We start from the raw sequence: 12,803 nt of genomic DNA on the forward strand, positions 1-12,803 counted from the left end.
GCACTTAATACAGCAGATTCTGTCTCCTTGCTCCCCTGTTGCACACTCTCCTGTCACTTGGTACTAGGAGCTATTTAAAGATGCCACTCTCCTTCATTTGCTCTCTCAATCATGCGCAGTGTCATGTTTCTCCAGAATCCACACAGCAGGGCAGGAGAAGGAAAACTAAAGAACAGATTGAGAAAGAGGGAACACCACCTGCTCCAGATGGCATGTTAGTAAGGATTTAAACATGTTGACTTCAGACCCATGAAGATTCAAGTCTTCAAGTCAAACTTGGAGCAAAGAGCAAAACCTTACCAGCCATGGACTATTGACAAGCACTGGGGGTAACTAGTGTCTGTGTGAGAGAGCAACAGCTACTGAGCACAGGAAGTGTGTGGTGCAAGAGATTATTGACTCGAACTACAGAATGTTCTTTGCATTTATTTTTTCCATGGATGATTAGCCTAACTGGAGACATCACAGGCTAAAAATAACTTAAATATTGAAAGAGTTTTGCATCACTCTTCATTCTACTACTCCACTATGGATAACCTCTCTTCCCCGTCTTCCAACACGCAGGATGGTTCACCCACCATGTTCCCAGACTCGTCTCGCCGCACCACTCACACTGGTAACCAAGGTGGGTTGGGATCGTTGGTATATGAGGTGGGGGTCGTGTGGGCTCACCTGCGGCCGCTCATACCGTTCTTTCTGATCAGTGCAATGGTCGTGGCAATCATCTACCTAATCCAGCACATTATCTACTCTGGGCCATTCACCGATCCACTCTTCTTTGAGAAATTCGAGGAACGTTGGCCTAGACCCAAACCGCACAAGGATACCTCACCCTCAAACCCAGTCCTTTTCACTGACCCTATGGAATACACTGGGAATGGAACCCTTTGAACTTGAGTCGTGGAATTCGGATGAATTCTGCCTGTGCCATAGGATTCTATTTGAAGGTGGATCAAAGGTTTTTAGAATCTCCCTGTGGAATTTGCGGTGAAGTTCATTATCAGATCATGATTAGATCTGCATGTGACTCCCAGGGGCTTCTGTCTTTGACTCAATTGTGTCCCTATGTCTGTTCTATTCAACAGCCACTTGGGCTATGTATATATAATGTGCAGATTATGAGAACCTGGAGTCTGGACCATTACTAGGCTATAATTAGTCTACAATGCTCTAATGTCTTAATCTAGATTTATTAGCCCTGTATAACTGTCTGTCAGTGACGGTGAATGTATTTAATGATTTAAATTCCAGTAGGTCTGGCCTAGATCTACAGTTAATTGTTTTAGATTAATACAATAATCGTAATTTGGGAGAAAAATGCAAATTGAGGGCGAATGAAGTTTTGGTTTAAAAAATGTTTACTCGTCTGTACAGTTTACAGTCCAGTACACACTACACAAATAAATAATTTTCATAGACCGTATGGATTTTCTCTACAGATGCATTTGTGGCAACCCATTTAGCAGTGTTGCCAGGTCAAGCTAAAATGTGTAATCCAATGACCACTCAAAACCCACCCAAAAGGCCTGAAAACTTGGCCAACTTTTTTTTTCAGCAGCTAGAGGAGTTTGTCATTATGGAGACAACTATTGGATAAATGTGCAATCTAAATACTTATGGTCAAATTGCTTTTCTGCATTTTTCCCTTTTTATTGGTTCATTTCATAAAATTATTTAATCTGAACTATTGAAATGATTGATAGTGAATGGTTAAGAGGTATGTTTTTTTTCAGAAAACATTCTTGTGAAATGGTGTTAACACAATGTTAATCATTGTGAAATAGTGTTAATACAAGTCACATTGCTCTAAAATAATTGTATTCCTTTAAACTGGAGTATGAAAAACTAAAATCCCCAACAGTTTGCTTTTTGGATTTGATTTCATAATACATTTAAATGAATGTGTAGAGATAAGTACACCAAAACAGTAGTGCTAGTTTGGTAGTAGCCATCCATCTAGGATGAAGTGATCCCCACACAAGTTGGTGCTGCTGCTGCCTTTACCCATATGTTGCTCTACAGAGAGTAGAGGAACAGACAGATAGTGCTGGGTTAGGCCAACCAGGAGCCCCACTACCAGGTTGAAGCCATTTCTTGGACTTTATGGGACACTCAGAAACAGGGTTCCTGCCAGTGAGGGGCCAAAGGAGGTACATGTTGGTGATCCCCATAGAAGCTGCAGTTGCTTCTTGGTTGTGACGTCTGTACTTTCATCAATAATCAACGAGTTAGACTCGTTCACAATTTTATTTATTAGTTCCTCATGAGCGCTGTGCATTTTGTCCTGGGGAAATTGATTCCTTTCTTTGCAATGTCTTCAATGCATCCCAGGTGATCTAGTTGCAATGATGGAGTGGCATGCAAAATGTGCAGCGATCTGTAAGGATGATTGTTTAACTGTTATTCTCATACAAATGTAGTTCCTGAATCAAACAAATGTTCTTGCATTAGAAAATGGGAGTAGCATTTCTCTTGTTTCTCCGTTTATGAATGAGAAATAAGATCGGCGTGGTGGGTCCGCATTTTTCATCTGCAATATACCTACAACCTTTTCTGTCATCTCCCACGTTGCTAATACATTACATTATACCCCTTTCTATTTCCTAGTTTTTGCAAAATGTTCGCCCATTTACCTGGCATTCTGACAGTAGAATCGTGTCTAGACAGTAAACTAGAGTGTTAAGTCTGTTAGTCTGCTAGCTACGTAATCAAGATAGAAAGCACATTGATGGATCCTCTCTCTTAAACTGTTGGATGCAATGGATGTCTCTTCCTTGCTGTAATGATTGGTAGGACTGTGGGCGTTCAGGATACAAAGACCCACGCAAATAATAATGTTGAGTGAGAATTATAAAGCTAGCTAGCTAGTGCTGCTGTTCATTGTTGAATCTCACGTCACTTGTCATGATCTGCGCCCGCGCTGTTAATCCTGACTGACGTGGCTCCGCTGAGCTGCAGCATACAGTACTACACACTCGATGTGATAAATATATTTTCCAAAGCATCTGGTCTTTGCCTAAACCTTAATAAGTGTGAGTTGTTTGCTGTTAAAGACTGTGTGATACCCTCTATATGCAATATTCCAGTCAAGGAAAAAGTAACATACCTTGGGATTACCATATATCTAATGATCAACAAGAAAGATGCTCATTAAATTGTATACCTATTATTGAAAGAAGAAAAAAAAGAAGTTGAACCATTGGATGGAGAGGGATTTATCCTTGAAAGATCGAGTGTTGCTTTCTAAAGCTGAAGGTATCTCCAGACTTACTTATGCAGCCCAGTCCCTATATCGTACACATTATATTAGGAAATCTGTCGTTATGAACTCACATGAATATGGTGGTCTCCATTTTTTTGATTTTCCTACTTTGAATAAAAGTTTTAAGATAAATTGGGCTAAACATGTTTTAAAAATTTCAACTTCAATTTGGAATTTCATCCCTCATATCTTCTCCCGTTTTGGTGGCCTCAATTTTATGTTACTTTGTAACTATAACATTGCTAAGATTCCTGCAACATTATCTGCTTTTCATAGACAAGTATTCTTAGCGTGTTCGTTAATATTTAAACATGTTTTTTTCCCCCTGCATAGGTATTTCATTTGAACCAATAAGGACATTTTGTATAGAAACAGGTCTTGATTTTTTTAAGAACTGGTGTCCTGAGTCAACCTTTTAATGCAGGATTGTTACTCAATTATGAGTTTTCTTTTATTTTATCTCGTTACAATATCCCTGTAACACCTAGAGAGTTCGCCATAGTCTTCGATGCTATTCCATCTGGAACGCTCATGTTATTTAGAGGTGTAGCCAGACCTCCCTCACCTTCTTGACCTACCCTCGCTTAATCCAATGGGGAAATTATGTTTCTCCTTGCTCCCTCAGAACAGCAGATCTATACGTGCTTTATTTCAAAGGGATATTGTATCCATTCCTTATGTCACAAGTTACTGGAATACATTGGTCACTAATATCTGTTGGGGAAAAGTCTGGTTGTTATTAACACACAAATACTTGCTTGTTAACAAGGTCGAAGAGGTCTCTTTCAGAATGATCCATAAGTATTACCCTGCGAATCCTTACCTGAAGAAACTCAAAAAAGACATTAACATTGATTGTACTTTTTGTGTTGAGCATCCAGAAACAGTTTCACATTTATTTTGGCATTGTCTGCATGTAAAACAATTATGGAAAGATATTCACAGTTTTACAATTGTTAATATTCTTGATGACTTTTGTTTTTTTATGGGAGAATGTGCTGCTCGGATTTCCATAACCATAATAAAGATAAAGAAAAACAATTGTACCTCAAATCTAATTGTGCTAATGGCAAAATTTCATATTCATAAATATAAATTCACTAATAAAAAAAAAACACTCTTCCATGTTTTCTATAAGGAATTCGAGCAGTACATTAAGACCATTCAACATTCTTCGAATAAGAAAGCTGTTAAAACAATCAATATGTGTGTTTCTTTTAAGGTCTTTGTATAATCTGTAATTTGTTGTACCCCCTAGCATATGTTATCATTGTCTATTTGTGTACTTCTTGTATGTATACAGACTATTCTACATTATAACAACAACAATGCAACTCGTAACAATGCAATTTTGCTATTTAGCGTCAAATCTGTGACCTCTGCAAATTGTCCGTGACAAGGAGGCTAGCCTTCAGACAATTAAGAGTTAAATATATAGAAAAAAATCCTCTTTTTAAAAACAAATTGTTTTAAACTTTTATGCACTTAGCATTGTCGATGCTTTGAAGTTTTATTTCATTTGAGAAAGAGGACATATCGAATGACTGGATAAAGGTGAGTAAAGTGATGCATGATTTTATTTCTGTAAACTAACTTTAGCTAGCCTAGCTAACGTTAGCCGCTGTTGCAATATGTTGTCTTTTAATTCACGTTTACTAGTTAGCTAATCACACGGCTAAGCATCCGTTATTTATATCATGCTAATGGAGGGTGCACTTCAACAAACTATTTTCACCACTTCAAATAATATCTATATACTCATTGCTTGAGTCGAGTGTTGGTAGATGGTGCACAGCTAGCCAGTTAACGTTCTAATTTGGCTGTGATTGGTGTGCGACCAATCCAAGTAGATTGCAATTCAGCTGACAATTGATGCCTTAATATTTTCCCATAACAGAAAATGTGATTGTGGCCTACATATTTTTTACTTTTATTAAGTTATTATGCCTTTAATTTGAACTCAGAGAAATGCTTTTTCTTTTATTATTATTTTTTTTACAGCTGATTGGCAAATGTGTCATCTGATGTAGCCTAATTAACAAATTCAATTGAATAGGCCTATTGTAGTACATCATCCTTTCATCTCACAATCTATATCCCACCCTTCTACCATTCATCCTTCCATCGACTCTGTGGCGGTATCAGAGGCCATGGTTCAAGGCCTTACTCCTGGCAGAGCTTCAGAGGCAGCGGAGGTGCCTGATCATCTCTCTCTCCCTCTATCAGGGGTGTCAGTACCAGCCCACAGTTACATCCTGTCCACCCTAAGCCCCCAGCTGTCATGTGCCCTGTCCACCGCACCGGCACCTCCCTCTGGGCAGAGCCACCTACTGGATTTCCAGGTTTTTGGGGCATGCACCCTGGTGAGGCTGGTAGGTCTGCTGTATTCTGGGGAGATGGTGGGAGAGGGGGAGGCGGAGAGGCAGGAAGTGATTTCTGCTGCTACTAGGCTGGGCATCCAAGGACTGGTGGAGGTCGGAAAGAGGGATTTGAGCGCTTCGAGGGAAACATCGCTGGATTCATCAGTTACTTCCTCGATCCCTCCCAACCACAGTAGGAGATCCTGAGAGGGAGGCAGGGCCGGAGGAGGTGGGTGGGGGGGATCTAAGAGGGGGGGAACTGAGAGGAGAGCCAGGAGGCTGAGAGAAGGAGGTAGTAGAGTGAGAGGAGTCCTGAAGAGGGGTCTGAGGTTGAGCAGGGGGTGATTGAGGTGTCCCAGAGAGCACGACTGTGGAAGTGGTGGGTCCGAGCCTTCGTCCCCATCTCCCTGCCCCTAACCTGACCCTTTCCCTGTCCCTTGTGCACACTGCCCCCCTCCCCCTTCTGCCCCCCCCCCCCCCCCCCCCCCCCCCCTCCCCAGGAGGACTCTGTCGAGCAGTTTGACCGCCTGCTGGAGGACATCATGATGGGCCTAGACTTCACCTGTGGTGGTTGCCAGGACCGGCTCCTAGCGCCATGGACGCTGTTACCGAGGTGACCGGTGCGGGTGACCGTTCTGGAAGTGCCAAGTCTTCCTCAGAAGTGGGGCTGCAGCAGCATGTGGAGGGTGAGCTGAGTGACATCCAGGACCACTTCCTCAGGTCGTTTGAGCAGCAGGTGGCAGCATCCAACCCAGTGGCACAGGGAGAGGGAGAGGGGTCTCGGAGCACAGCCAGCCTCTCGGATCCTTACACCGTTCTCAGGAACTATAGTGGAGCCCAGATGGTGACCAGCACAGCTGAACACAGAACTCAGAGCACTCAAGTCAGAGAAGAGCAGAGCTACACACACACAGCCTATACACACCCCTCTAACGCTGGGCAGAGTAACACACACGTGGCCCAGGTATACATGCCTCAACCAGAACCCAGCTACACATACACAGCCCACGTAAAGCAGTGTAGCACAGTCACACACCCCGCAAACACACACCTTCCCCTCTCTCACACATCACCTCTTCCATACTCAACTCCTAACAGTGTCCAGCCCACCTTAGCTCTACCCCCTACCAGTCTGCCACCCAGCCCAGGGTAAGAGAGGAGGGTGATGACCAGAAGACAGTTGCGAGGCGAGATCAACATCCAACCTAAAGTCAGGCCCAAGAAATGTCATGGGGAGAGGAACATAGACAGGACCAGACTACTGATCAAGAAGAAGAAGAGGAGTATAAAGAAAGGGTACTCCATGAATGCGAGGAACTGCAAGATTGTGAGTGGTCCGTTGCCGGATGTGGATGATGTGTTGCTGTGTGTGTCTGTCCGTACAGGCGAGGAGCAATGCCAACCCGAGGATGCTGCCAGGGAAACGCCTACCCCCAGCAAACTGCCCAATCAGGTCGGTCGGCTGAGAAGATAAAATCTCAGGTGAGAGTCTTTCCTCAACATTTGATGTTATGAAACATCTGCTACTATTTACTCAGTATACTTCATGCATTCTTCAGTAAATTGTTAGCCGTGTATAATTTGTATAGGTGTTTTATGGCTGAGTGGTCTAATTATAGTCAATGTTGTCATCTCTCAGACCAAGGCCCGGCCAGCAGCAGTCTGACACTACCAAGAAAACCCCACCCCTACCCAATCCCCCGATCAGCCCAATCAGAACCCCAGAGAAGCTCAGAGATCAGAGTGCACAGCCAATCAGACAGGGCGAGGAGGTTGTGAGGGGAGTGTCTGGGGCAGTGGCTATTGTGAAGAGAGGGAGAGGCAGACCACCCAGAAAGAGAAACGTCAATGGTGTGTGTGCGCAAAGGTTACATCTGCTCCAGTTCCACCAGAACAGACCAGCCTCCCTGCAGAACAGACCAGCCGAGGGGCAGAAACAAAGAAGAGTAGCAGAAGAAGAGGAGGAGGGAAGAAGCCTCAGCTGGAGTGGGAGAAAGGATCAGACCCAGCAAGGACAAGAGAGAAGAGTAGGAGAGTAAAGGAGTCAGAGGAGTAGAGGTGGAAGGGAAGGAAGGAGACAGAGAGACCAAGTGTGCATGTCCAGAAGTAGAAGTAGTCCCACTGGTCCAAACGCTCTCAGAACCTCACCCTCCCATCTCCGTTCCAGAAGCCCCAGCCTGTGGAGAGCAGTTACACCCTGAGGACAGAGAGGAGTCTGGGAAAGAAGTGACAACCTCCTCAGCCTTCCAGAAGACCAGGGAAGTCCTGCAGACACAGTGCAGAATGAAAGATGGAGAGGAAACGGGATGGGCTATTTTTAAACCACAAAAGACCGATCAGACAGAAGAGAGGGAGACACGGATGGACAAAATAGATGTTGAAGACATCAGAGCGATAGATGATTCTGATGAAAGTATTGATATAGATGGAGAAGAATGGATTTACAGACAGAGCAGAAAAACAGACCGAACTCCACAACCCACCAATCCAAATCGGAGAGTGGAAGGTCACAGTTCAGATGCATTCTGGGATAGTAAAGCCTCCAGTCTCCTATCCTTCACGTTCCATCCGAGATGTGTACATCGAAGGGTCAACAGGAAGCTGGGAGGAAGAGGAGGAAGTGGATGTGTTGGGGGGCTTTAGCGCCTCCCCAGTCCCTCCTATCATACTGCCTGGCTCCTGGGGGGAGGGGCTTGGTTCTGAGGCGGAAGAGGAGATTGATGTCATTGGAGGAGAGTTGGACCACACCCCTTTTATTGGATATATGTCATCTCTGCTCTGACTGAGTGCATACACACAGTAGCCTACATTATCAATCAGATTATCACACTCAACTCTAATCTGAGGTTTCTTTGCTTTTACACTAACTATGACCATGTCCCTCCTATCCCTGTTTCCCTAGTGTGACCAACATCTTCCCCCTGCTAGGAGACTGGGATATGGACAAACTGCTGTGTGTGGACCATCTCACAGTACAGAATCAATGAGGGGCGCCACATAGACAGCCGTGGCATAACGACAAGGAATGTACAGATTTCTGCTTGATGGAGAAGCATCGTTTGTGTGGTTGAGATCCTCCAAGTTACCAATTGTTAAACAAAAGAGGACGAATGGATGTTTAAAAAATGTGGACGTTTTTGTTGTAGCTTTTTTCTATCTCACCTTGTCTTTAGAGCTCTGTGCTTGAGTTCTAGTTTTCAGCACTTAGATCGTCAACTATGAATGTGTTTTACACTGTGGGTCAGTTGTGCTCTGTTTAAGTCTACATCTCACTGCCCAGACCTTTACAACATCATTGTGTTAAAGTTTTCAATGACCCGTGTAGAAAAACACCAGCTATATTTGCCTCTTGTGCAGAGGAGTTTGGGTTCATTCATCTACCAAATGTTTCATTGTGAGTTGCCATCAAATCAGGTTTTACACTGCTGTTAGTTCAGTTTCACAGGAATTTACGACTTTCATTGGTTGAGTGTCAATCATCACAGGCCTACATCTTCCGATTCTGCTTTTGGATTGTTCTAGAATGGAATCACATCATGTTTGTCATTATTACTGTCCTCCCCAGGTGTTTGACTGTTTTCTGTTTAAAAAACAGATTAAAGATGTTCTTAACGTGTCCTTGTGTGAATATATTTTAAGTGCAGCCTAAATAGCTGAGATGTTTATCATGGTGTTGTAGTGTCTTTAAGCGGTGACAGTAATCTGAGTGGATACAGCAAGGCTATTCATTTTTTGTAAAAAAGCAACAGGTTTATTTGAAGTCGTTTTTCAGTTATATCTATGTTTATCAGAGGGTTTGACATGCAGTGTACAAGCGCTTGGCTTATGACATTGGACCCAAATAGCTCATCTTGAGACGCTGCTATGTTGAATCCCATATGGTATTTATTATAGATTATCCTACACACACACCGCATAATGATAGGACAGGCCTGAGCGACTGAAGTGAACATGAGTTTATTAGTTAACCTTTGGTTCAACCTCCTACACACATCACATTAAGGCTGCACTACGGTGGTGGCCATCTTGAAACTGGTGCCTGTTGATGCGTTGACCTCTGGTTCGAGCAGGATGTGTGGCTCCCTGCTCAGCCCAGGTGACCTGGACAGGGGTTCAGGTAGTACAGCGCAGGTGTGTGTCTGTGTATGGGTGCTCTACCCTGATAAAAAATAAACTGTGTTATGTCAGTCATGTCAGTGTGTGTGTGTTCCTGTGCTTTACCGGTGCGATATAGTCTCATCGTACCTCGGAGCGGCTGTGTGTGTCAGTGTTATGTGGTGAGTCGGTAGTAAGGGGCAGCTGGTCTTCCGTTGGGGGGGTAAAGGGTAGAGCAGCATCTGGGCTGGGGATTGCGGTTCTTGGGCCTCTCAGCCTCTAGCCCCTCTTAATGCTGGATACGGCGGATAGACTGGATCTGGGGGGTCTGGGAGTGGGAGCCCCAGTTCTTCCAGTGCTGGTAGTCTCCACTGTGTCTCTCACACTCCATGATGTACTGCTGGCCCCTGTAGCCGGGGTACTGGTAGCACACAAAGCTGGGGGATAGCAATAGGGGATATTCATTTAACACTGAGGTTTAGCATATCGATTGTGTGTGCAAAGTATTAAACCACAGCTGTTTGCTAACACGTAGCGTGTGTGTGTAGTGAATAATAGAGGTTAACTTACGCGCCACACTGCACGTGCATGGAGCCGACCTCGGGCATGGACCAGCCCATGGCCTGCAGGGAGGGGTAGTCGTCACACAGCTCAACACTGCGGCCCATGAAGTTCTCTCTCTCAAAGATCATCATACGACTGCTCATGTGGGACTGAGTGAAATAGAGGAAGGTTACACATACACACACAAAAATATGACCATATTCCAAGAATTTGGGAGTTTCTCAAGGAAGGCCTCAATAGAATGTATCTGTTTGGCAGACATAAAAAAAAAACTGCATTGATTCTCTTTCACATCTCCTCTTTCTCTATCTCACACACTGTGGTACTCACAGCACAGTAGATGGGACGCAGGGACATGAGGCGCTCCACGTGGTAGGACAGGGAACCGCTGTAGGCGTCCCAGTGGGGGTACTCTCCTCTCTCCAGGATGAACTGCTGGCCCTGGAAGTCATGGTGCTCAAAGCCCACCCAGCTACAGCGGGGTGGGAGAGATATTTTACACAATGAACTACCATCTTATACACCCACATTGAACCAGCCACTATAAACAAAATAACTCGCTCATCCGCACAGACAGACAGATTACACACCTGGATTCCTCTGTCCATAAATAAACATTCCCACTAAACAGATGGCGTAAACACACAGTGTGAAACTCACGCCCCACTCTCCACTCTGATGGAGCGGATGATGTCTAGACCACACTCGTGGATGTTGCAGCACTCAGAGGTGAACTCCTGGCACTTGCCCTGGAAGTGCTCCTGCTCGAATACAGTCACCTACAGAGAGAGATGGGTGGGGAGAGAGAGAATAAATGGAAGATGAGAAGAGGGACATTTAAGGTGACAGAGCCCATCCCACTTATGCAAAGGTATGTGGCTCCTCTAAGGTGTGTTACCTTGAAGAAAGGAGCCACGCCCATTCCCGAGTTGACAAGGGATTGCATCATTGGTGATCTAGTGGTTCTGTACATCTTTACACCTAAGAGGCAGGAGTCAAACGTTCCATTACACAATCTCCTCAACTCTCCTACACTCTATAAGTCACCTCAACGCCAACAATCCACACAGACAGAGTAACATTATATTATATTTTATTACATTCTATGTTATTCTATAATCAAGGCTTCACACTGGTATTCAAGTGAACATGCCTTGGAAAACAACCTCTCTAAAATGTTTCCCGTTTAACACTTCTCCTATCCGCTATGCACTATTTGGAAAAAATATGAGCTGAATTCATACTAATGCCGATCAATGAATCTATGATAAAGCTACACGATATTGTATCTAACAAGCTCGCTCCCTGTTTTAGCCAATCGTATTAAACAAATAATACGCAACAAATCGAAATTATTGTGAACTAACGGTAAAACATCACATCGTTTATTGTCCATCCAAGTTTGTAGGCTACACCAGAATAGGCAATATGGTGACACGGATCAGTTAAACGAGTCTATACATTATGTAGCCAATCTATGCAATGTGCACTGCAGGTTAACGTGTTGTTTCAGGGTTAGTGCTTTTTGGTGAGTTTTAAATGAATGTGTAAACGCGTCTTGAATAAGCCTGCAATGGCCTATCTGACTGACTGTCCCTATAATTTGCATTAAATGCGTTACGGAGTTGGCACCTTACCTAGTTTGGCACTTATTCGTGATGAGCTCGGTAGTGACACGCGCCTAACGCTATCTCGCGTTGAGCTTCAAGAGATCCTGGCGCTTCAGTTTTATACGGAGTGACGAGAAGCGCCCCCCCTGGAGCGCGTCCATGGTGCAGGCCTTTGGTACGCGCACAATAACTTTTTCCCACCTAGAACACTGGCCAACAGCGCGCTCCTGTTCTTTCCGGTCATTCCATCGAAACTGCGCGATACGTCAGCTCAGCATTAACTATGGAACGCCAGTCTTCTCTGTGCACAGCGTTCGGGGTTTGCCCTGAATGGGAGAGGAACAATAACGTCCCGGTCAGTTCGTGCTGGTCAGCAGTCCGGTGTGCGGCAGTCACAAAGGCCGGGATAAAGGTGGAGAATGTGGAGATTAAAGGGGCACATGCACCGTTTGGGTAGAGAGAAAAAGTCAGTATACAAATATGTTTATAATAGAATATGGACAGGATAGAAACATTTGAGAATGAGAAAGTGTTGGACATCTATATGTAATAGTATCTCCTTAGTCACTAAACACATAGGACAACACAGAGATGTTTTGCCCCCTTTCACAGATGCCATGGGTAGCACACACAAACACACCTAAATCATGCCACACATCCATCTGAGTCCTCATCCATCCTTGAGTCCTATACATGGTACTCTGGCCCCTTAAGAACACTAAAGTCCCCCCCCAAAAATTGCACCACACTCCTCACACCTCAACGAAATCGTACTGACACCTTATAGACTTAACACTCTCTTAATCAAAACCCTGTAGTTTGATAATGTGAGGTCCAATAATGCATAAATTAAAAAGTACGTGTTAATGACTTGCTTCAGGCTTGAGCTCCCATTCAACTGTTTCAAAACCG

General features: G+C 44.2%; 1 protein-coding gene and 1 long non-coding RNA gene across 2 annotated transcripts; one reads left to right on the forward strand and one right to left on the reverse strand.

Moving 5' to 3' along the window:
* The first annotated feature begins 6,173 nt into the window (after positions 1–6,173).
* LOC139366302 (uncharacterized) lies at positions 6,174–9,238 on the forward strand. Its single transcript, XR_011626738.1, has 2 exons — positions 6,174–7,104; positions 7,262–9,238. It is a non-coding gene; the product is annotated as an uncharacterized lncRNA (long non-coding RNA).
* Positions 9,239–9,563: 325 nt separating this feature from the next.
* LOC139366301 (beta-crystallin A1-2-like) lies at positions 9,564–12,006 on the reverse strand. The gene is made up of 6 exons (XM_071103633.1): positions 11,919–12,006; positions 11,180–11,262; positions 10,942–11,060; positions 10,612–10,753; positions 10,288–10,430; positions 9,564–10,154 (listed from the first exon to the last, which is right to left on the reverse strand). Exons 2-6 carry the CDS (start codon positions 11,252–11,254, stop codon positions 10,007–10,009), a joined length of 627 nt encoding a protein of 208 aa, XP_070959734.1. The 5' UTR covers positions 11,255–11,262; positions 11,919–12,006; the 3' UTR covers positions 9,564–10,006.
* Positions 12,007–12,803: the final 797 nt, after the last annotated feature.

Source organism: Oncorhynchus clarkii, chromosome 14, assembly GCF_045791955.1.
Source record: "Oncorhynchus clarkii lewisi isolate Uvic-CL-2024 chromosome 14, UVic_Ocla_1.0, whole genome shotgun sequence".
Classification (NCBI taxonomy): domain Eukaryota; kingdom Metazoa; phylum Chordata; class Actinopteri; order Salmoniformes; family Salmonidae; genus Oncorhynchus; species Oncorhynchus clarkii.